The sequence below is a fragment of the Eretmochelys imbricata genome, chromosome 5, assembly GCF_965152235.1.
Source record: "Eretmochelys imbricata isolate rEreImb1 chromosome 5, rEreImb1.hap1, whole genome shotgun sequence".
Taxonomy (NCBI): Eukaryota; Metazoa; Chordata; order Testudines; family Cheloniidae; genus Eretmochelys; species Eretmochelys imbricata.
In genome coordinates, this window is record NC_135576.1 from 80756613 (window position 1) to 80780746 (window position 24134).

The window sequence follows — 24134 nt, forward strand, 5'->3', positions numbered from 1 at the left end:
CCTTCATGGCTTTTTCAGACTTTATTTTTCTGTTTGTACCATAGAAGAGGTGAGGGAGAGAGATCCAGAATAGAGGTAGATTTGTGAGTCATAAGCATAGAGATGGTAGTCTTTTTTCTGAAGGAGATCATACACTGGTAGGGTTTTGAGTGAGAAGAGTAAGGGACAAGGATGGAGACCTGAGAAATCCCCATTGAAAGAGGAAAGGAGAAAGGCCCATCCAATGACAATCAAAAGATAAGAGCATAACCAGGAGTAGATGGAGTCACAAAGCCCAGGAATGACAGGATTTCAAGAAGAAAAAGATGATGAATATGGTTGACCCTAATATTAAATGCCTGACATTACTGTGGCATTAGTATTCTCTAAGCATTTCTAGTTAAGTGGTGTAATTGTTCTTTACTATCACTTGCATGGCTCTCAAACGACTTTTTCAATAAATCAGAAAAGGGGTACTTGTGGCACCTTAGAGACTAACCAATTTATCTGATGAAGTGAGCTGTAGCTCACGAAAGCTCATGCTCAAATAAATTGGTTAGTCTCTAAGGTGCCACAAGTACTCCTTTTCTTTTTGCGAATACAGACTAACACGGCTGTTACTCTGAAACCTGTCAATAAATCAGTTAACCCAAAAGAAGACTAAGAACCTAGGAACACAAGAAAGGCCATACTGAGTCAGATCAATAGTCCACTGAGCCCACAATCCTGTCTTCTGATAGTGGCCAATTCCAAGTGCTTCAGAGGGAATGAACAGAACAGACAGTCTTTGAATGATCCATCCCGTGTTGTCCACACCCAGCTTCTGGCAGTCTGAGGCCAGGGATACCCACAGCATGGGGTTGCACCCCAACCATCTTGGCTACTAGATATTGATGGGCCTATCCTCCATTAACTTATCTAATTCTTTTTAAACCTTGTTGTAGTTTGGCTTTCACAACATCCCTGGAAATGAGTTTCACAGGTTGACTGTGAGTTGTGTGAAGAAATAGTTCCTTCTGTTTGTTTTAAACCTGCTGCTTATTAATTTCACTGGGTTCTTGTGTTATGTGAAGGAGTAAATAACACTTCCTTATTCACTTTCTCTACTTCATTTATGATTTTATAAACCTCTATCATATCCCCCCTTAATCGTCTCTTTTCCAAGCTGAAAAGTCCCAGTCTTTTTAATCTCTCCTCATATGGAAGCTGTTTCATACCCCTAATCATTTTTGTTGCCCTTTTCTGTACGTGTTTGAATTCTAATACACTGGACCCTCGCTAGAAGGCGCATCTATATTGCGCGAATTCGCATATAACACGGTCGCAGCCATAGATCCCAAATTTAATTACTCTAATTGCAATTCATTTTAACGCGGTCCCCATGTTAACACGGTGCCATGCATGGATCCCAAATCCTGCATTCTAGTGAGGGTCTGGTGTATATTTTTTTTTGAGATGGGGTGACCAAATCTGCATGCAGTATTCAAGATGTGGGCATACCCTGGATTTATATAGTGGCATTATGAAATTTACTGTCTTATTATCTATCCCTTTCCTAATGGTCCCTAACATTCTGTTAGCTTTTTTTTTTTTTTGACTGCTGCTGCACATTGAGTGGATGTTTTCAGAGAACTATCCACAATGACTCCAAGATCTCTCTCTTGTGGTAACAGCTATATCATTTTATATATATAGTTGGGATTATGTTTTCCAATGTGTATTACTTTGCATTTATCAATATTGAATTGCATCTGCCATTTTGTTGCCTAGTCAACTGGTTTTGTGAGATCCCTTTGTAGCTATTCACAGTCTGCTTTGGGCTTACCTATTTTGAGTAGTTTTGTATTCTCTGCAAATTTTGCCACCTCACTATTTACCCCTTTTTCCAGATCAATGAAGAACAGCACTGCTCCCAGTACAAATCCTTGCGGGACACCACTGTTACTTCTCTCCATCCTCAAAACTGACCATTTAATCCTACCCTTTTTCTCCTGTCTTTTTACCAGTTACTGATCCATGAGAGGACTTTCTCTCTTATCCCATTAAATAAATGTAAACCTTCCTAGTGACTTGGAACTATGGGTATAACAAAGTGTAGTGGCTTCCACAGTTTAGCACTCAAATGGCTCTCAGAACCAATAGCTCCTGCACAGTCTAGAGACCAAGGAGACAAAAGGTCATACAAATACAGGGCCTAATGATCAAATGCTTTTTTCTGTAAAAAGTCAAATCTTATGACTGACACAGTGCTTTACTTGAAAATGGTGAAGCACTCCAGAGGGATTTGACCAAGTCAACTGTCTCGAGTGTACATTTAAGAGACTGAATTTTGAACTAAATTAAAATAATGAAAATATACCAGGTTACTCTGGTAAATAGTAATTGCTGCTGTACAACAGACACTAAACTTGAAGCATTACCTAATATATGCTAATTTATCAGGAAATAAGGGATTAGAGAAACAAAGAAAGAAATTCCATGCAACAGGCCTTTTTTCTTTCAGTCTCTTTATGTGGTTAGTGATACAGCTCTGCTGAAGAAGGGACTAGTACCATTGGCCTCAAAATGAACTGGAGGCCTCAGTGTTTCTGGTCTGAGGTGGTGTGTAGCTCTCTGCACTGTTAGTGAATGGCTAATCTAAAGAATCGATGGAAAACACGCTGCACCTGGGCCTTTCTGCCAATACACCAGTGGGCTGAAGTAATTTAGATTTGTCCAACAAGTGAGAAAAAAAATGAGACGTCAATAATAGCAAAGCCTTATTGAAAGTCTTTCCTTTTAAGGATACAACTCTCTTACTCCATTGTCCTGTGTATTGTGTTTTAATGTTTTTTCCAACTACTTATCCTTTAATTTTCAAATCTACATATTTTTCATACATAATTCATGAAAGTTATTCCTCTCATCCTCTGCTTTAAGGGAAATAGGTTTGATCTGAGTCATATTCTTGTTTGTATTTGTTTGGCTGGTGCGAAATATAGCCTGACTACATGGCTAGGCCAAATTCTGCCACTGAATTACAACTTGTGCAACCCCACTGACATGAATGGGATTGCTCGGGGTGTGAGTCAGGCCAGAATTTGAGTCACTGTCATTATAGGCTTTAACACATTCAGTGCTGTTCTTCAGTGCCACTACAGTATGGTAGTCCATTGTGCCAACATCCTTTCAAGTGCCTGAATGTCACCAGTTACTAACCAGACTGTAGTAAGCTCCTCAGGGTAGGGACTTTTATCTTCTTAGATATCTTCAAGGATTAAGCACTAATTGGAACTAGATAAAAAACAATAACCACTAGTTCAACAAGTATGCACCTAGTAAATGGAGGTTTCAGAGTAACAGCCGTGTTAGTCTGTATTTGCAAAAAGAAAAGGAGTAAATGGAGCAGTACTGGAAGTGACAGGAAGGCAGCTCTGAACTGGTTAACTGTTAACCCATTTAGTGGTTGAAGAGGAATAGAACATGGTGGGGTAGAAAATGCAAGAGGAAATGACAGTATATTCTTTCTGATTTCAGTTTGCTCTCCTGGGTTTTATGGACATCGTTGTAGTCAGGCATGCCCCCAGTGTGTGCACAGCAGTGGTCCCTGCCATCATGTAACTGGACTTTGCGACTGCTTACCTGGTTTCACAGGAGCCCTCTGTAATGAAGGTAAATGCTGTAATAAAAACCCTTGCAATGGATACAGTGACCAAGTGTGGCAATTTTTTTCATTCCATGCGTTCTAGACTTATCAGATCACATTATTCCAAAGTGGTTTCTGGTTTTGTACGTGCAATTTGTAAATGTAGAAACTGAAGGCAGGTTGAAGTTGGTTGAAAAGATAGCCCCTAACATATGAAAAATACCTTTCTTCTAATTATGGAGATATCATGCTCATTATCAAAAGGACCCTCTAGGTAAAGGAAATAGCTGTACAATAAATAATATAAATGTGCTTGACTGAATTTATAGCAGCATTTATTTTGGCATCATCATAAATAGGAATTTTCTTGATCCAAGACATCAGATTTCAGTTACAAGTATTAGGGAAACAATACAAATATAAATTATGGAAAAATTCACTAAAATGTTTTAACAGTGTGTCCTAGTGGGAGATTTGGCAAGAATTGTGCTGGAATTTGCACATGCACCAACAATGGAACATGCAATCCTATTGACAGATCTTGTCAATGTTACCCTGGGTGGATTGGCAGTGACTGCTCTCAGCGTAAGTACCAGTTTTTTTCTTTCTTGAGATATCTTGTTAAAACGAGTAGACTAAGTTCAGTTCCTTTTAATTTTCTTCTTGTTGTTGAGGAAATGCTTTGTAACTGACTGATAAATGACGAGGACTTGTATTGGCACCTAGAATTTGTTTGGTTTGTTATAAGAAAAAGAGATGGACAAGATTAAATAAATAAAATAAATATATACAGACTCCTATGTAATATGGTTAAGAGATATTTACCTACTTTACATTTTAAATCCCATATAAAAAATCCATTTGAACATTTTCATAGTAGTTTCATTATCATAACATTCAAACTTCATGATTAAACAGTCATGCACCTTCCTTCTCTGTCTAGCTACGTCCATTGCCCCCATCACTCTAGTATTGTGAACACCCCAAAAACATTAACAAATGTATCCTCAGGACACACTTTTAAATTATGGGAGTATTATTGTCATTATTATCATCCCTATTTTACAGCTGGGGAACTGAGACATATAAATGGTAGGTGATTTTCTCATGATCACACAGGAAGACTGTGGCAGGGCTGAAAACACAACTCAGATCTCCTGTGTTCAGTGCCTTTACCCGCAAGACCATCCTTCCTCTTCTTAAACATTCTGAATTTTCAAAGCATTTTCTTGGTTTGATTTTTGCAGTCTGGCTTCTTATTTAGCATCATTTTTACAGATTTCTCTCTGTTCCTTATTGATGTAGCTTTCATTGATGCATATTTTTTCCAATGGCAGTCTATTCCTTGTTGTTCAGTCTGTAGATTAGTCTGATCATGCACCAATGAAGTCAATGAGAAATGTTATCAACATTTTACTTTTCTTATGATTTGTACAATCTGTTATTATATTAAATATGGGCTTCCTACTGACACCGATGCTGGGTCTATCTGAATCAGTAATCACCGGCATTAGATTTCTGACACATGCATTTTCATAGGTAGCAAGGCCTAGTACAAAAGCAACTTGATGGCCCAATCCTGTAGCCTGTACATACATAGCTTCACCGGGACAGTCTCAGACACAGAGATGTCAGAATTCAGAAATGTTTGCTGCAGGTGTGGGAAAGCTGTTCAGTTTCCAAGGAGATGCATCTCCTAATAACCTCAATTTACATTACGTACGGCTTGACTAGCACAGGTTAACTGGCTGTGTCCCAGTGCAATGCAAAGTCTCATCGATTTGGGAAAAAAAACATTAATTGGCTAAATTCTCAGAGGCACTGAACACCCACAACTCCCACTGCTGTTATTACTGGTCAAAATAAAACTTAGGACCTAATGAAGTCAATGGCAAAATTCTTCATTGGATGCAGACTCTCTTATTCTGTTCTTTTCAACTCCTTACCTCCTTTTTGGGGTATGAGTGTTTGAGAGGAGGCTGTACTTACAGAAGCAATGCAAGAAAATGATGCCAACAGCATGAATGGGGGCATCTATTAAGGCTGTGCTTGTGACCACAAGAGAGGAAGTTTATTTGATTTGTGCAAAGGCCATCAGTTCTCATGGAAAATAATGGTTCCATTAATTTCTATCTGAACTGGTGGCTTTTATGAAGCCCCTTAGCCTTTTTCTACACGTGACCTGCCATTCCTTTTTGGCTGATCACTAACTTCATGCAGAAATTTTAAAAAATCATCATTATTGTTCACAGCTAAAATGGAAACCTCAGAAAAAGAATGGATTGAGATTTAAGGAAGAAGATACTTCTTGCAAATGTTTTTTTATTTCCTTAATAAAATGAAATTTGGATTGTGGCAATACTTCCCAAAAATACAGGTTATACATATATAAAGCATTTTGCAAATGCAAACATCTAGTAAAATATACAACTACTGACTTGCCTTGAAGAAGCTAATTAGGTCTCTGGACAGCCAAATCAGTATATGATCATGGGGAAAACACTATCTTACCCTTAACATAGTCAAAATCAGGGGTCAAGCCCCACTGCCTAATTTGTTTCTTCTCTCCTGTAAAATATTAATTTTTGTTTCCACAAGACTGTATTTAAATTCAGAAATGTAACTTAAAGCTAATGATTTCACAGTGAAAAATGACAAAAGTCTTTACTTACGCTAAAAATAGAAATTTGGAAGAGTAATTAATCAAAAAATAAGAGGTAATTTTTATAGCACTCACTACTCTCAATGGGATCTGATTTATTCATATATACTTTTAACTTTTCTTTTGCTATAGTGCTGTTTACATATCATATTTAGCATTTGGGGAGACATTTTACCATTCTTTCTATTATTACCATTCAGTACCAAATTCATTCAATGTACTATTTTCAAAGCAGTCTCTAAACCTGCACCAATAATATTTGCAACTGTGGTTGTGTGTGCAAAAACCTTCACTTTATTGTTTATAATTAGGGCCCTACGAATTCATGGTCATGAAAAATGCGTCATGGACTGTAAAACCTGGTCTCCCCCCGTGAAATCTGGTGTTTTGTGTACTTTTACCCTATATTAAACAGATTCCACGGGGGGAGACCAGCATTTCTAAAACTTGGGGTCCTGACCCAAAAGGGAGTTGAAGGGGGGTTGCAAGGTTATTTTAGGGGGATTGTGGTATTTCCACCCTTACTTCTGTGCTGCCTTCAGAGCTGGGCGGCTGGAGAGCGGCGGCTGCTGCCCAGGCACCCAGCTCTGAAGACAGCACCACCGCCAGCAGCAACGCAGAAGTAAGGGCAGCAGTACCACGACGCCCCCATACAATAGCCTTGCGACCTTTGGAGGTCAGGACCCCTACAATTACAATACCAGGAAATTTCAGATTTAAGTTGCTGAAATCATGACATTTATGATTTTTAAAATCCTGTGACCACGAAATTGACCAAAATGGACCGTGAATTTGGTAGGGCCCTATTTATAATGATTTGTTTGTTGGAAGGATTATATTGATTCATGGTCTGATGGGGACCAGTGAGTAACTCAGAGGCCTCAAATCAAGAAACTAAAGCTAAGCCATGGAATCTCTGATTCATCCCGCTTCAGCCATAAAATTACATTTTGGGAGAGGAATGCAGGGATTTAATTGATAACTGGGCCAGGGTGCAAATATTGTTCCTCTCTCCCTGTTTATTCTCCTCCTGTGCTAGGATTAGAATGCACAACCTCTCCATCTAGTTCAGTGGAATTCAGGAGGGGTGAAAATGTTCAGTCACTGGAAAACAGTGAAGAATCAATCAAAAAACCTGATTTATATGACTCCCTCTTTTGAACTATGAGAAACCAGTGATACTGGCCACATAGTACTGTACTGAGATCAGGATCTCACACATTGATTCCTGTTTCCTGTTTGTGTTTTTCATTTGTTCTTTTCTAGGGTAAAACACTAGTTAGTTTCAAGAAAAAACTAGGAAAAGATTTGGTTGAAATTGGTCAGACTGAAGACGGTAGAAAAGAACAATTTAAACATTTGTATGTAGTGCTGCTTTGTGTCTTTACCAGATGAAATTAATTAATTGATTTGGGATATTTTAGCTTGCCCACCTGCCCATTGGGGTCCAAACTGTATTCACACCTGCAATTGCCATAATGGAGCTTACTGCAGTGCCTATGATGGGGAGTGCAAATGTACTCCAGGATGGACTGGCCTCTATTGTACCCAGAGTAAGTGACTCTTATGATCTACTTACCTTGTTGTGTGACTACCAATTAATAACAATATTTTCCTCCATTTCTTTTAATACTCCCTCTTTGTTCACTTATTTTCCAACACTGTTATGCCATTCTAATCCAGAGGGTTCTAATCCAGAGGGTTCTAATCCAGTCACCTCTGCTGGTACAAGTGATGAAAATAGTAGCCACCTATATTAGTCGGGACTGCTGCTGCATCTGAGGGGGAATTCACCCTTGGAGGAGGATAGGCTATCTTCACACCACTGCCTTCCCTTTGGGTTTCCTCCAGAGGAAGGCAATATTCAGTTACAACCAGGAGTCCACAGGAGTCTCAGCAGCAGAAGCTGGCATGTGCCTGTGCTGAATGAATGAATGCTTTCCCAGGTGCCCAGACATGGTCTCCCAACCTGGCCAGAGCTATACACTTCTGGGCAGCACTTGCTAGGTGTGCGTCCCTGACAAAAAGACAGTTTGCAGTTACCTTGTACCCCTTCCCCACTCAGAACCTCCTCTGGGAAGAATACTGCCACTGGGCACTCTGCACCCAAGATTACATCAGCATTACCCAGGGCTGAATCAAATCCTATGAAGTGAATAGCTTCAAGTTTGCTAATGGCAATGATTCATAGAGACACATTCGTCTCCTCAGCAGCATTGTAAAGTGATTTTAATACAGGTCTCCTATCTCTCTGGTCATTAGATTACAGGGAACGAGCTTTACCAACACATAATTTAGGTACTTGCATGACTATTTATATTATCTGGAACCAGAACCAGAACTTCATCAGGTCACTATTCTATACTCCACTCTGGAATTGTTTTTGAGTGACTAATACATTTAATACCTGAGATCTCTCTCCAAGAACTTGACATTAATGAATTAGATATTGGAAGTGTTGTGACTGGAAATCTGCATATGAGTTCTGAGCAATAGTTCACACAAAGTCTGAGATAATTTTTTTGTTGATTGAAGGAATGTTGTCTCATTTTCCTCATTACAGGTATCATATGATTACATTTATAGCTATTATTTGGCTTATGCTCAAGTCAGGTGTACTCATCATATTCGATCTCAGAAAAGTACCACTGAAATCTGCTTTGCATGCAGTGCTTTTTAAAGTCACAACACTCCTTTTTCAATAGCACAATGTCAGAGCGGCAGGAGATAACACATATTATGGGGCCATATGGATAATGCTGTGGAAGACATTCACTGAATTGGTTCAGCTGTCAGCTATCATGGTTCTTTTGCTTACTGCTGGTGAATAATGATCTGTTTGCAGTGATATGTCTTCTTCATAGTGACATGGCACCTTTGTGAGGAGCTGAGATACAATATTTTTACTCGTTAATGTTTCAACATCAACTGTGCAGCAAATATGTCCAAAGATTCATTCATCATTCAACAGTTTTCCTGGGCTCTTGCATGAAGTCCCCCCTCCCTCCTCCTTCAAATGTCTCCTTAAAACGTCTTCCAGCAATCTTTCCTGCCTACCTTCTTCTCATCATCAGCAATCCCCGCATCCTCCCTTACTTGTTACTTTGTCTTGTCTGTTTGTCTCATTTAGACAGTAAACTTTTCAGAGCAGAGAAGCTCTTCATCTATTATGTTTATAAAGTCCTGTATAAATTAATGGCACTATAGAAATGATTTTTAATAAGTAATAATAATACTTTTATATTCCTCATTGAAGATTCTCTTCTCTTCCCCCCCTCCTCCCCTTTGCACTGCAGGGTGTCCCTTGGGATTTTATGGGAAAGACTGTGCATTAATATGCCAGTGTCAGAATGGAGCTGATTGTGACCACATATTGGGGCAGTGTACCTGCCGCACAGGATTCATGGGAAAACACTGTGAACAGAGTGAGTAGGAAGCAGAAATTATTCATGCATGGTAGGAACAAATGCAAAACTCCCTAAACCGAATACTGTGATTGTGAGTCCTTACTCAGACAAAACAATACTGACTTCAAACGGAGTTTTGCCTGAGTAATGACCACAGGATTTGGACCTAACTCTATCCTGTGTGATGTTAAGGTTGTTTCTCCATCTTTTGAAAGCCTGAGAGATTAGTAAGTAAGACTTATAGTCTTTCTTTAAATCTTTTTGATTGTTTATTTACATTTATATCTATGTTTAAAAAGCTGCTGTCCTGGGCTACCTATAGTTAACTGCCTTTGACATAATATTAGAAAAATGTACATAACAGTACAAAAATAACAAATTAATCCAAATAACTATTACCATCATAACACCCTGATGAAAACTAATAGCTGGAAGACTGAGAGCCAAATTCATCCCTGGAATAGCTCTATGTAAGTCAAAAGAGTTACCAAAGGGAAGCATATAAGGCACATTATATTTGCTATACATAGGGCCTGATTCTCCTTTCACACATATTAGTTCTATCCTGGTTTAACTTCATTGGTTTCAGTGAAGTTACATGAGAGAGAAGGACGAGGCCCAAAGGCTCACAATTGTGCTGGCCTAGTTTTTGTCAGGAGAGTGGTGCTTCTATGCCTAATACATCATACTACCCCAGAAATTGGCTCCTGTTCAGAAGATCAACACAAGGCCTTGTTCTAAGTGTTTAATTAGGACTTGAGTGGTACATAAGCCTTTGGTAGGCCCTCTGCACAGGGCTCAATTTCATCTGTGTAGGCTTTCCATTAGGTATAACAGATGTTGGTTTTGTAAAATTAACTAACATTTTTTGTAGAGCTAGTCAAAAAATGTTTGACAGAACAGTTTTCTCTCAGAAAATGCAGTTTTATCGAAATCTTAATGTTTTGCAGGAATGTTTTGATTTTGATGGAATTTTCAACAGCAAAATCTCAAACCAAACCATTCTGACTTTCTTGTTTCATTTTGACCATGTCAAACATTTCATTTTGATAAGCTGAAAATGTTTTGTTTTGACTTTAGCATATTGATTCATTTTGTTTTGAGTTTTATATTAAATTAAAACATTGATTTTTAATATAGCTTATTTGTACAAATTATATTTAATATTTTATATTATAAAATGTTGACATTATTGAAACAAAATGTTTTGATGTTAATGCATAGAATTGTTTCCGAATATCAGTCCTATGGAAAATTTCAAAATTTTGGCTTTTTGTTTTGATTTGGAACAAAACCAAGTATTTAAATGTTGGAATTTTCCATGTCATAGATATTCCCTTTTCTGATCAGCTCTAATTTGGGGGGAAATAAAACATGGACTTAAATTGCAATAAATAAATAAATAAAAATTAAGAAAGCAAACTAGTTTTCCACCTTCCCCTTCCCAAAAAGTCTGAGAACTTCACAAAATTTAAGCTCCACTGTGTCCACAAGTAAGTCTGCAGTGCTTTGGCACTATGTGGGCACATTAATGGGATACCACATACCCTTCGGAAAATATTTATTTCACCACTTGAAAATTAAGTTGCAACAATGGCCAGTTCCTTTTTATTATTTAGCCTACAGCCAAGAAGCTGTAACTGGTCTTTTCATATATCCACCTTTGCAACTGTTGTGCATGTCTTTGCCACCCACATCAGGATTGTGCAACTGTAATGTTCTCCACATTGGTGGGCAGTGATCAATCCAGCAGGGGGCAATTTATCGTGTCTAGTATAGACACGATAAATTGACCACTGAGCGCTCTCCCATCGACTCCGATACTCCACCAGAACAAGGAGCGCAAGCGGAGTCGACGGGAGAGTGTCAGCTGTTGACTTACCGCAGTGAAGACACCACGGTGAGTAGGTCTAAGCACGCTATTCACGTAGCTGACGTTGTGTATCTTAGATTGACCCCGCGTGGTAGTGTAGACAAGCTCTCAGATTCCCAAGCAGAGAGAGGCCGCTCCCTGCAGCCTAGACATGTGTCAATCTCTGAGAAAGGGGTGGGACTTATTACCCACCCCTTGGTTTAGCATTTCCCAGGCTTTGTGAATCACAGTAATTTTCTAAGTCCCTAAAAGTTAGGCATAGCAATGCTTAGGATCACCATGCCTAAGTTCCTTTGTATATCTAGCCCACAGTGCCTTATTCTCTACTGCCTTTTAAACCTGTGCCATTATGATTAGGAGACAATTTACATTCATTTCGCATAGATGTAAACAAGGAGCTGGGCAGTGGAGAATCAGGCCCGGGTATTCACGTGTGAACATAATATTTTGCTTGTTTTCCCAGTTAGGGAAGCTATTTTTTTCCTCCTAGAGCTCCAGCATCAATAACACATTGCCACCTGCTGGTCACTTATAAAAATGTACCTGCTTTACAATGGCAAATCTTTAGGGTGCTTAATACTGTGTATCTGTACATTCAGTAGCATTTACTACACACAGAGTTCATATTCATAGGTTCAAATATAAAGATGTGCATTTGATTTTTTATTATTTTGCACAGAGTGTCCCCCAGGTACATACGGTTATGGCTGCCGGCAAATATGTGACTGTCTGAACAACTCAACTTGTGACCACATCACAGGAACTTGTTATTGCAGCCCTGGCTGGAAAGGAGCAAGGTGTGATCAAGGTAGTGACATAGAATAAAATGATTGTGAAAGTACTGTAAAATATTGATGGATTAAATTCTCTTAGATATCATATGTACATAAGTAATGAATTCCCTCTGGGATGTGTATTTAAATGACTTGCTTGTTTATTAATAATATTTATACTTATTAGTCTTAATCATCAGATGACTTATTGATAGTTTACTGGAGGAAGGAAGGACCGTGAGCTAGGACAGTATCCTTGGTTTTAACACAGCACTTGATGATATCTTTTGAAGAGTTGTACAGAGATAATGCCATACAAAGCTGCCGTTGGGTCAAGTACTTTGTACACTGTGTATTTCTTGGCCAGAGGGCAGAGTGCTATTTTTTCAGCCACATGAAATAGACATATAAAAGTAGAGTATTGGCCAGGTAAGGCTTGGGCTGTCACTCCTAAGGCTTTCGGCATAACTCTAGCTATATTTAAAATATTTAGACATGAACACAGTAAGAGAGTTTTAACAATAGAAGTCAGATCTCTACTCTTCATTTTAGAATTCTTGTATGAATTTATGCCATGTGTTTTCATTTCTGTTTGTTTTCCAGCTGGTGTGATCATAGTAGGAAACTTGAACAGTTTAAGCCGTACCAGTACTGCTATCCCTGCTGATTCCTACCAGATTGGGGCTATCGCAGGAATCATTATTCTTGTCCTGGTTGTCCTCTTCTTGCTAGCACTATTCATTATTTATAGACACAAGAAGAAGGAGAAAGAAACACATATGCCAGCAGTTACCTATACACCCGCTATGAGGGTCATCAATGCGGATTACACCATTTCAGGTAGGAGTAGAGCGGTGTGAGGCACATGACTAAGTAAATCCCAGTTGGAGAAACAAAATTGCAAGTTTTGTTCCTCACTTAACTTTCACAACTATTCGTCCTCTCTTAATCAAGCTCATATACTGGCTACATAAATCTCCCCACAGGCTTGAGGAGGTGCAGATGGCACCTTTCTGCATCAGTAACTGCTACTATGAGCAGGGAAGTTTATGCTTTCAGGGAGGGTAATTTGGGTTTCTAGTGCCACCCTTCCTTGGGCATTCCACCAGAGGGAGCAGTTTTAATCTCCCTGGGGATGAAGCTTCAAAGATGCCCCATATCAAAGAGGGAGATTCTCAAGGATCCACTGAATTTGTATATCCCCAGTTGCTGTAGGCTGTCCCTCCTGTCTAGTCAGCAGCTCAGCTTTTCAGGACACACTGGACAGCAACAGCCCCCCCCTCACCGGCAGCCCCTTTCAGCTGTCAGGAGCACATAGTCATAGTTCTGAGTGAATCTTTCCAAGTGTCTATAGCTGTGAACTGTTGCGTGTGGTGCAATATAGCCTTTTTAATCTACGCATTTAATATATAAAGCCCATCTATGCTAGTAGAAATGTGTATTGTTGAACAAAGGAAAATGCTGACCACATACCATGCAGTACAACTTTATTCTCTAGCATCTTTCATGCAAATTGTATCTCAAAACATGTTTCAGAGTTAAGTAATCCAGTGCCGGGGTTAATTTTTCGGTTCCTCTGCTAACTACACCGGACCCTCGCTAGAACGCAGGTTCGGGATCCATGCACAGTGTTGCGTTAACGTGGGGACTGTATTGCCATGGATCCCAATTTATATATTTAAATTTGGGATCCATCGCCGCGACCACGCTATATGCCAACCCGCGCTACAGCAACACGTGCTCTAGCGAGGGTCCGCTGTATATTTAAGGGGTTTAAGAAGGGGTGAAAGGATATGGTTTCCACTGAGATTTGAGGTGAAATAGAGTAGTGTGAGACAAGTAAAGGGAGCGGGGAGAAGAGAGGAGGCAGGAGTCATGGGTTAGGCTGGAGCAAGGCCATGAAGGGTTTTAAAACAAGGAGGGCAGTTTTTAGTTAGACCCTGAAATCAACATGGAGTTGTTTTAGAGTTGGGTTGATATTGTCACATTTTTTTGTATTCGCAAAACTTCAGGAGTTAGAGAAGCTGGGGCTTTGGGAGGCAGGAGTTGCAGTAGTTAGAGCAGATGAAGGTATGTTTGAAAAATGCAGCCAAGGGGCAGTCACAGTAGTAACAACACACACAACGTTGTGGAGCTGGTGGCTGGCAATTTTGCAAACTGGTTAATGCCAAGGTTGCAGACAATGGAGGGAAAAAAGAGTGAAGGGACTGAGTATCAGGGAAGTATCTTCAAAAGGCGACAGCACGTTCCTTTAAATTGTTCATTTTCTTCTCCCTTTCTTTTCAGAAACCATTCCTCATACTAATGGTGGGAATGCTAACAGCCACTACTTCTCCAACCCTAGCTATCACACCCTAACACAGTGTGCAACCCCACCTCATGTCAACAACATGGACAGGATGACCCTTGCTAAGGTAAAACAAGAAAACGGTGGTGACCATTATGCAGATCAACAAACAGTATTAGCTCAATGTTTTCTTTTACATGGTACATCTCTCAACAAGTCATTTTCATAAAGGATTTGATTTCTTAAACTGCCTTATTGGACTTAGTTTTGTTTTCCCCGATTATTATCTTGTGCAAACATTAGTGATCTATAATCAGCTGCAGTCTACATTATCTTTTGTTTGTCTGTTTGAAATAGTCAAAAAACAATCAGCTATTTGTGAATCTTAAGAATGTGGATCCTGGAAAACGGGGTGCAGTTCTGGACTATACGGGAACACTGCCTGCAGACTGGAAACATGGAGGCTACCTCAATGAGCTCGGTAAAAATATAAAGAGAAAGGGTGCTGTATGTTACCCTGTGTGGATCGAAGGGATGGCAGAGCAGACATTTCCTATGTGAGGTATAGGCACAGTCTGGTTCTTCTGTGAAGCTAGCTAACGTTGCCACTGGTGTTAGCCTTGCCAAATTGAGAGTAGAGGGGTCAAGGCCATGTGGACCGGTGGAGCACTACCCATAGAGAGAGGAATATAATTAAAGACAATCTAGTTGGTTTTATGGAAAATAGGTCTGGTTGATAAAGGAAATTGTGTAAATGTAATATACTTAGACTTTTATTTAACTTAGGCCTGGTCTACACTAGGTGACATTTAATGACCTATGATATACAGAAGATCAGATTAAACGATTAATGGTTCCTTCTGGCCCTAAACTCTATGAATCTAGGCATTGTTAGTCAGTATATAGGTGCACAATCACGCTGCTTCTGCAGTGAATCTGTGCTCTCATTGTAGGGGTATTTCTCCTGTGAGGCACAAATTAGCCATGAAACAATTCTGTAGAGATTTTGAATGGTTTCCCAGAGAATTGCAATTGGATTTACAAAATGTTCTGTTTTTGTTACTCTCCTTTTTCATAGGTGCGTTTGGGCTTGACAGAGGATATATGGGAAAATCCCTGAAAGGTGAATTTTTATTTTCTGACACATTTTAATAAAAATACACAGCTATTTCATGTCCTATTTAAAATTATTCTTGGTTTCTGTGGAAAGAGAATATATGAAGTGCAGTGACTCTTTGTAAGCTGATAGGTTATCTCATGAGCCCAGGAAGAAACCAGTGCAATACCCAAATCTTTTGGACCTTTGCCTCCTGGCACAATTTATTGTTAAACAGAAAACTCATGAGTAACACCAAAATAAAGCAACTCCCCTGCTAATGCGGGCTGCAGTCCCCAGAGACTTTTTCTTTGCCTCTCTTCCTTTCTGGAAGGAGGATACATCATTCCCTTAAATCCCCTGCTGGATCCTGTGACAAGCAGGTAGCCCATTACCCTTTCTTAGCTGTTTCCCCATATCATACTCCAGTTACCACTGCGAGGATAATATAGTTTTGCATGAGGCTGTGCCTTTCGGGCACAACTGAGCTCGCATGAGTGAACTGAAGACTTTTGTCAGACCTGTGTTCTGCTTTGGTAGTAATAAGACAAAGAAAATAACTCCTTTATATGTCAGTAAGCTGTTAAAAGGTCAAGAAGACAGCAACATGTTAATACTGCAATGAAAATTAAATGTTATAATGCTGCAGTGTTTCAGATTACAGAGCATCTGTGGTTCCCACTGTGTCCACAAGTGAGCCTGCAGTGCTTGGCATTACGTGGGCACATTAACGGGATACCACATACCCTTCAGAAAATATTTATTCCACCACTTGAAGATTAAGTTGCAGCAATGGCCATGCCCTTTTTATTATTTAATCTACAGCCAAGAAGCTGTAAATGGTCTTTTCAGATGTCCACCTTTGCAACTATCGTGCATGTCTTTGCCACCAACATCAAGATTACGCAACTGTAATGTTTTCTACATAGGGCTGTATCTTAGATCCATCTGGATAATAAAGATGGTGAAGAATGTGATGGCCCACCTGGTAAATTTAACCTGTGTTCCATGCTCTGCCCTGGCTGGCTGTGAGCTTCCAGATGAAATCTAAGGTTCTGGTTTTGACCTTTAAAGCTGTAAATGGCTTAGTACCTGAAAGACCATCTCTCTCCCCATGCTATACCACCACAGCTGAGATTAGCAGAGGTAGAGTCCCATTGGTATAAATGAGAGGGGTAGCTGGCAGGGTATAGTCTGTCAGGGCACTACAGCAATGGAATTTGCTCCCCACCTTGGTCTGAAATAGCCCAATTCTGATCACCCTTCAAGTCTCACTGGAAGGCTCATTTTTTCCCAGGCGTCTGAAAATGGGAGAGTTAAGTATATAGACGAGAGCAGCTATTTTGTAGAGCATTTCTATAATACAATATAATTTAATTGAAGGAATCAATTATAATGTTTCAATATGTGATATTGTCTGGCAGTGAAGGATTCTCTTGATGTTCTTGAAAGATTTTGGGGTGCTTCATTTGAGACTCCTTAAAAGGGCCTGGTTGTTGAAAAGCTCTGACCATCCACTCTCTGAAAGTCAGATACCTATAAGGCGTCTCAAGTTGCATACCCAAAATCAAGGTGTATCTACACTATGGAGCCCATACCAATACAGCTAGGTGCCGTAGCTATGCCAGAATAATCCCATAGTGTAAACGCGGCCTACACCAATGGAGGAAGTTTTCCATCAGTGTCGGAATACACCCAAATGACAGTAGCTAGGTCAAAAGAAACATTCTTCCATTGACATAGCTGCATCCACACTGGGGGTTAGGTTGACATAGCTACGGTGCTCAGGGATGTGGTTTTGTCAACTTAACTTTTAAATGTAGACCAGGCCTCAGTAGTAAGCTCTGAAAGTCTTAGATGCAAATCTGCAAAGACAGAAGAAACTCTCACAATGTCTTCCCAGCCCAAGAAAACACATGTCTCCCTTAGCCACAGCCCAAACTGACTAACCAACTGACCCCTGCTCATTCTTTCCTCCTCCATCCCTACCATTAGGGAAATCGAGGAAAAACAGCTGAATCTTTTAGCATGTCTTGATGGTTGTCAGTGAAGGCACTGGCAGAACAAAATGGCCCCTCACTAAAAGCACCCTGCCTTCAGTTCTCTCAGAATTATTACAGGAATCATCTGTTAGCTCATCCCCTTCAGTAATTGTAATGTTATTTATGTGTCATGAGTTCAGCACCTGCAAAGGCAAATGTGTTCTAAAATTGTCAGGTGCAGCCTGATCCTGAAAATTACCTTTAATTAGTGCCGGACCCAACTTTAATGAGAGTTGAACTGTGCAGCAGGAACGCCCCAGGCAAAATCAGGCCCATAAAAAGCAGAGCAGTTGAGGTAACTCTATTAATCACTGTGTAAAACAAATCTGAGGAAGTATTATGACAAGTTTCTATATAGTTATTGATTTATGAGAAACTGTGCAGAACTCAAAGAAGCCAATCTATTTGGTGGCAAACGTTTTCTGGAACAGAAGTTTTTGCTTTACTTAGTCACAATATTTATGCTTACACATTACGCAGCACATTCAAAAGATTTACAGTGCTATTTTTTCTATTGTCAGATTTAATGAAGAACTCAGAATACAATTTAAGCAACTGCTCTTTAAGTAGCTCTGAAAATCCATATGCTACTATTAAAGACCCACCAGCACTTGTGCCAAAAAACTCAGAATGTGGATATGTTGAAATGAAGTCACCGGCACGCAGGGACTCCCCATATGCAGAGATCAGCAGCTCTGCTTCAGCCAACAAGAATGTTTATGAAGTTGGTAAGTACAAACTTCATTGTTAGGAATCAAGCTGTGGTGGGGCAGATGAGCCCCCACCAGCCAGACAAGGGTTAAGGAACTGCTGTGGTCCCAATCAACGGCAGTTTGCCGCATGTGCTTGTCAGGCCTGGAGGTGGGCCCTTAAAAGGGAGGAACTCCGAGCAGTAGGGGTGGCACTCCGAACAGGCAGAGACAGGGCTTAGTGTTCCCAGACTGGGGGCCCTGTGCCACTAACTGACTGATCGCTTGCAAACACCTGCTCAACCCTTTGAGAAAGAAGATGAGCTGGGCTGATCCTTTGTTGAAATACCCCAAGGATTAAGCCCTGATTTTTGCTCACATTGAGAGGTGGGAACTGAGACTACCTGCAGGGCTTGAGAGACTGCTTCCCTCTCTCTTACACAATAAAGGGAGTCAGGGAAGTATATTCCTTTTATTCGGACTGCTTTATATCCCCTGAAAGAGGGAGGACTCACTGAAGGGCCCAGACAGAGGGCTGTACCTGGTAAACTCGGAACCAGACCACAGGGTTGTGACTCCCCAGAGAATGACGTAAGAGCTAACCGCTCTCACCCCAAAAAGGTGACCTGAAGACATCTTCCACACAGGCTCAACCAAAACAAACAAACAAAATCACTGAAAAAATACTGATACTCTTTCAGGTTCTATGCAGCTCCATGTTCATGTAAGAGCAATCCCATTCTTTTCAAACTCGTGAAGCAATTCACAAAGAAGATGGTTTCAAATACCTTAGTTTCAGTTGTGCAAATAAAAGTCACCCACCTAAATATCTCTGCGAAAGAGCCATATTCTTGCCCTCCTTAAAGCAGCAGCGGGAGACATAAGTAGCCTCTTACTGCCACATAACTTAGCCCTGTACCAGGTTGTCCAGTCCTGAATATGGTTATCCCTAGTGGACAACAGGGGGAGAAGAGCTCTGTGGCTTCTGTGCTCAGACAATGTGCATCCTGTCCCCCGACCCCAGCTCTCCTATCAGTAACTCTGCAGATCCTGGTTCCTTTCCCATGGCAGGTCCTGATGAGTTATTACAGTCCTAAGAAAACTGTGACATACTGGTAGAATATTTATATAACTTACCTAAAGTCACAGACCAGATCACCTGACTGCCCATCCAATGCCTTAACCACAAGACCATCCTTCCTTCCCTAATTCATACAGAATAGGCAACAAGATCATTAACCCCTTACTAGCTGGAGTGAAATACTTTAAGATTTTAGATGTTCTGTTTTCTTCCTAATATACAAGGTCAATGCTTTTAAAAAGTCAGAAGCATTACTGTGAGAAAAATAGAAGAAAAATAGCAGATCTCTGAATGGTTAGTTGTACATTACTTAATTATTCTAAAGTACATTAGCAACATGGGTTAAAAAACTAGTCCTAACCCTTAAAGGGGATCTGTACTATACGTTTTGGATTTCTCCTAGTAAGTTGAAAAATGTCCACGTTGACAGTTACCGTTGATGAAAGATGGTCTAAAAAAGTTGTTTAAAGTAGAATCAGAATTTAAAGAACATGTAGCTGCTGTATACATCAAAGGACCTAACTCTCCCTTTCTGTACCTATGTGGAGATTTCTTAGAATTCCATGAGGGTGTCCACTGTCTTGCTAAGGACTGACTATTCCATGGTGACTCTCTCTGGGGCATCCCGGAGAAGAGTGGGATCTGTGGGATGAAGAAGACTGGGACATGACTAATGAGTCTGTGTGAGAGAGAAAGCCAAGCAGCTGCATGGTATTCTACAACCTGTCTGTGAGGATTAGTATGCAAATTTCCACTGGGTGCTTTGCACAATATCCTTTTACTGCTGATGCTTTGCTCAGAAGTCCAAACTTTGGCCCAATGTGTGATTAAGCAGGAGCCTGGATTCCTGCAGCTTGCCCAAAAAGAAAAGAGGACATGCAGTTCTGCTTAATTGTGTTATCATCTTACAAACTCATGAATGCACACACAATTGAGTTTGTTGCATAACTGAGGAGTTTTAATGCCAGGCCAGCAAATTTTTAAGCAACATGCCCTTTACTTCAGAATTTAAAGCTGAGTGAACAAGTTCTTTCTTTTAAGCAACAGTAACTATTTAGCAAGACTTGTTCATTTTTATGAAGATATTTTCCTCCCATTTGCTATTACCAGTGCCCAAATATGTGTGTTTTCTTTTATCACAGAACCTACCGTGAGTGTTGTCCAGGGCGCATTCAGTAACAGTGGACCTTTCAGCCAAGATCCTTATGATCTTCCAAAAAACAGTCACATTCCATGCCATTATGACTTGCTACCAGTACGAGATAGTCCATCATCCTCTGAGAAAGAGGTCAGGAGTGAATGACATCTCAAGCTCACTGTACGGCACAGTGGAACTCTTAAGGAGAACAGTGGCTTGGTTATGCTCCTTCCTGTACTTTGCCACCATATTTGGCTCCTAATCCATTCTGTAGACAATTGCTGTATGTTAAACAGGAAGCTCAAGCTGAGGTGTGTATATATACATACAGCATGTGGATAGATGCCAAACTGAAGAGACCCTGATCAGATTTTCCATTACAGTTATTTTTACAAAGACACCAATGCCACACATTTACACTGTAGTATACTTGTTTAAACATATTAGTTTGCAGAATAGTTCTGATAACAGTTCCATTTCTGCTACTTTGAAATTGGATTTCATGTTTGTTTTTCACTGGCTCATGTTTCATAGTAGAGATGCCCCTAAGGACTGTACAACCTGCCAAATATCCACTTCTTTCAGTCTGTAGTCTGATTCATTTGTTACCTAGAAGAAAAACTGTCTGATATTGCCAGATTTCTTTCACATCACATCATATTGTGGTGGATTATATTGTTTTTAGTCAAGATGTGTAAAAAGACTTGATCTGATGGGATGTAACCAAATGCAATGCTGCAGTGATTTGAAAAACTCAACACAGGTTTTTCATGTCTACTACTGGTTAAGGAAATACATTGCCTGTGTAGTTTTGAAGGTGATGAAAGCATTGCACGCATTAATATTATTGCAACACCTGAAGAACAATGGATACCCCATACTAGTAGGCTTTGGCACCCATCCTTGCCAAATCATTTGGTGCATTACTGCTCCATATACTACAGTTCTGACCATCATTCCTGTCATACACAAGTAATAATCCATAACATATCAGTAATTATTGCATAAATATGTAAATGAAATCAGTTTATTTTTGTCAGAATGGACTGAATGAGAGTGTAAGGACTGAACAAAAATGATGAATGCTGTAAATTTGAAGTGCAAGAAAAGGTTTAAATTTTATAAACAAGTAGTGATATGGACTGTACTATAGAATAAGAATTGTAGTGTTTTGATTAATTTTTTCCCTAGAAATGACTGAACAATCTCTGTGCATACTTGCTAAAAAGGCACCTTTTTTTATAGTTGATGTAGGGAAAATATGCTTAAGCTGGTCTTTTGCATTGCTAATAACTTGACTCATATACCCCATGTTCCATTAACTTGTATCTCCATTTTTAAATTTTGTATCTATGTTTCTAGTGCTCTAGCTTATAACTGCAAAATATTTTATTGTACGTCCACTGTTTATTGCATTTTTGACAGCTGGCCTTTATTTTGTCTGGTTAAGAAATACTGACATTTTTTCTTTGGAAGGGATGGTGGGGTGAGTATAAAAGTGATAATTGATATAATATTATTGTCCACCAGAGATGGGCTAAGCAGGTTAGGTAGTAGTGTAAACTGGTGGATTGAATCAGCAGGGGAAAAAAAAAACAATTACAAGGTGATTTGCTTGAGGGATAATGTTTATAACAAGAAAGCAGGGGGGAAAAAACAGGACCCCTACCTTGGCGTTCAGCTCACTCCTGACCCTGCATATGGAGGCCAGCCTTCCCAAAGGCATTCTCTCCTCTGTCTCCCAAGTAGCCAACTTATAGTCAGGGCCCCATGTCTTCTGCAATTCAGTGGAAGTAGAATTGTTCATGGAATCCACCCCTTGAAACAGAATTGTGTTCCAGAGTCCAAGCTTTTATTTATTTGTAATTGTTAAAACTGTTGCAAGGACATCTCCCTGAATCTTCAAACAGTCTGAAACAGTAGCTCTAGGGTGTCTGGACTGCTTGTTTCATCTCATTGGGATGTTAGATTCAAAACCTAAAGATGAAAGGTTATATATCGGTACTGTTGAAGATACCACTGCTGATCATGTTAGTGAAGCATCCTGCTGATGGCCCATAATCTCAAACAGCCTTTTTCACCTTCCCAAACTAGCGACTCTGCACCCAGTCACAAGTAGTTTTACCTTTAAACGCATCCGAACTGTATGATGTGATATAAAGGACAGTGGTTGGTCAAGCATTTTGGTACTCTTATGCTCTCTGCCTCAGTACAGTAGGTGCCATTATGGCTCTGTATCTGAAAGTTTGGATTATGTTAGAGTCAAAGACAAAGAATTGTTGACATTGTGATGGTATTGGCTCTGAAGAGAATGATATCCCATTGCCTTTGGCTGGAGGAACAGTAGCTACAATACAGAACCTCAATGAGAAAAATGGAAAAACATTTCTGGATACAAAAGACCTCCTTGGGCTGAAGTGGAAATACTGTCTGTCTGATGTTTGCTGCCATTAAAGTGGTGACAGATCAGAGCTGTACACCTGAAGACCTCACCATAGCTGGGCTCAGGCCTCTGCAGCACATGTGGATGCATGGGGATGCCCATTTACACCCCATGTTTGTGTCATACATAAATATTGGCTGATTTGCGGACAAACTGGAACTTCCTGGGCAATTGCACATCCTTGTAAAAGTTGTATGACCAGCTCAGGACATCATAGATGTAAAAATAAATGCTGATGTTTAAGAAATCAAGCAGCACTTTACACCCCACTTAAGGTAAACGATTGATTTGGGGGGGGGGTGCCAAGTACATGTAGTGATATCGAAATACATGTGTTTGTACCGTGTGATCAAAACTTAAAAATAAAATCTCCTTTCTGAAACTGTAAATAGAAAATGCAATACACTATAACTGTGAGTTCACAAAGTCCTCTCCTCTTACCTCATGTATAATTTGAATTTGATGGCCAATAGAATAATTATTCTTTGTAACATAAAAAAAAATCCCTGTCATTCATACTATACAATGGTGAAGAATAGCTCAAATTGTTTTTAACTTGTGTAGGAATTCAAAAAGTGGTGCCCATCTTCAAATTATGTATTCAAGCGAACACTCATGACAATAAATCCTGCTCAGACACTTTGGGGTATAGTGTATGCTCTAACTATACTCATACATACAGGTCCAAATTCATCCCTGCTGTATGTGGTGACATTTCTGCTGTGGCCAAGGGAAGTTGCACCTGCTTATATTTGGCCCACATAAGTATACATTTGTCACATAAAAGACTTGTGAATATGCATCAGTGTGTGAGTGGGTGTACATGCTCACACACACAGTTGTCTGGACAACTAACATGTTCTATTTAAACAATCTCTGCATGTCATTAACTTGAGTGAATAAAGCACACTGGAAAATGTAGAAATTTATCTATAATCTTTGATTTAAAAACCCTAAACCAATCAATGTTTACTGGTATTAATAAAGGCTAAATACCTGCTTGGTGCAACAAGGGGAAGCAGAAATTTTCCCAGAGCAC

The 24134-nt window shown here is 39.8% G+C and overlaps 1 protein-coding gene across 2 annotated transcripts in view; it reads left to right on the forward strand.

Moving 5' to 3' along the window:
* Window positions 1-20817, forward strand: part of MEGF10 (multiple EGF like domains 10) — a 97886-nt gene extending 77069 nt beyond the window's left edge. Inside the window, exons 14-24 of one of the 2 annotated variants that reach the window (XM_077816362.1) lie at window positions 3496-3630; window positions 4061-4189; window positions 7691-7819; window positions 9563-9691; window positions 12226-12354; window positions 12923-13159; window positions 14606-14733; window positions 14964-15087; window positions 15685-15729; window positions 18266-18472; window positions 20657-20817. In XM_077816362.1, coding sequence (XP_077672488.1) covers window positions 3496-3630; window positions 4061-4189; window positions 7691-7819; window positions 9563-9691; window positions 12226-12354; window positions 12923-13159; window positions 14606-14733; window positions 14964-15087; window positions 15685-15729; window positions 18266-18472; window positions 20657-20817 — 1553 coding nt within the window. The remainder of the gene's footprint in view (window positions 1-3495; window positions 3631-4060; window positions 4190-7690; window positions 7820-9562; window positions 9692-12225; window positions 12355-12922; window positions 13160-14605; window positions 14734-14963; window positions 15088-15684; window positions 15730-18265; window positions 18473-20656) is intronic. The other variant, XM_077816361.1, reaches the window with a different exon arrangement.
* The last annotated feature ends 3317 nt before the right edge of the window (window positions 20818-24134 follow it).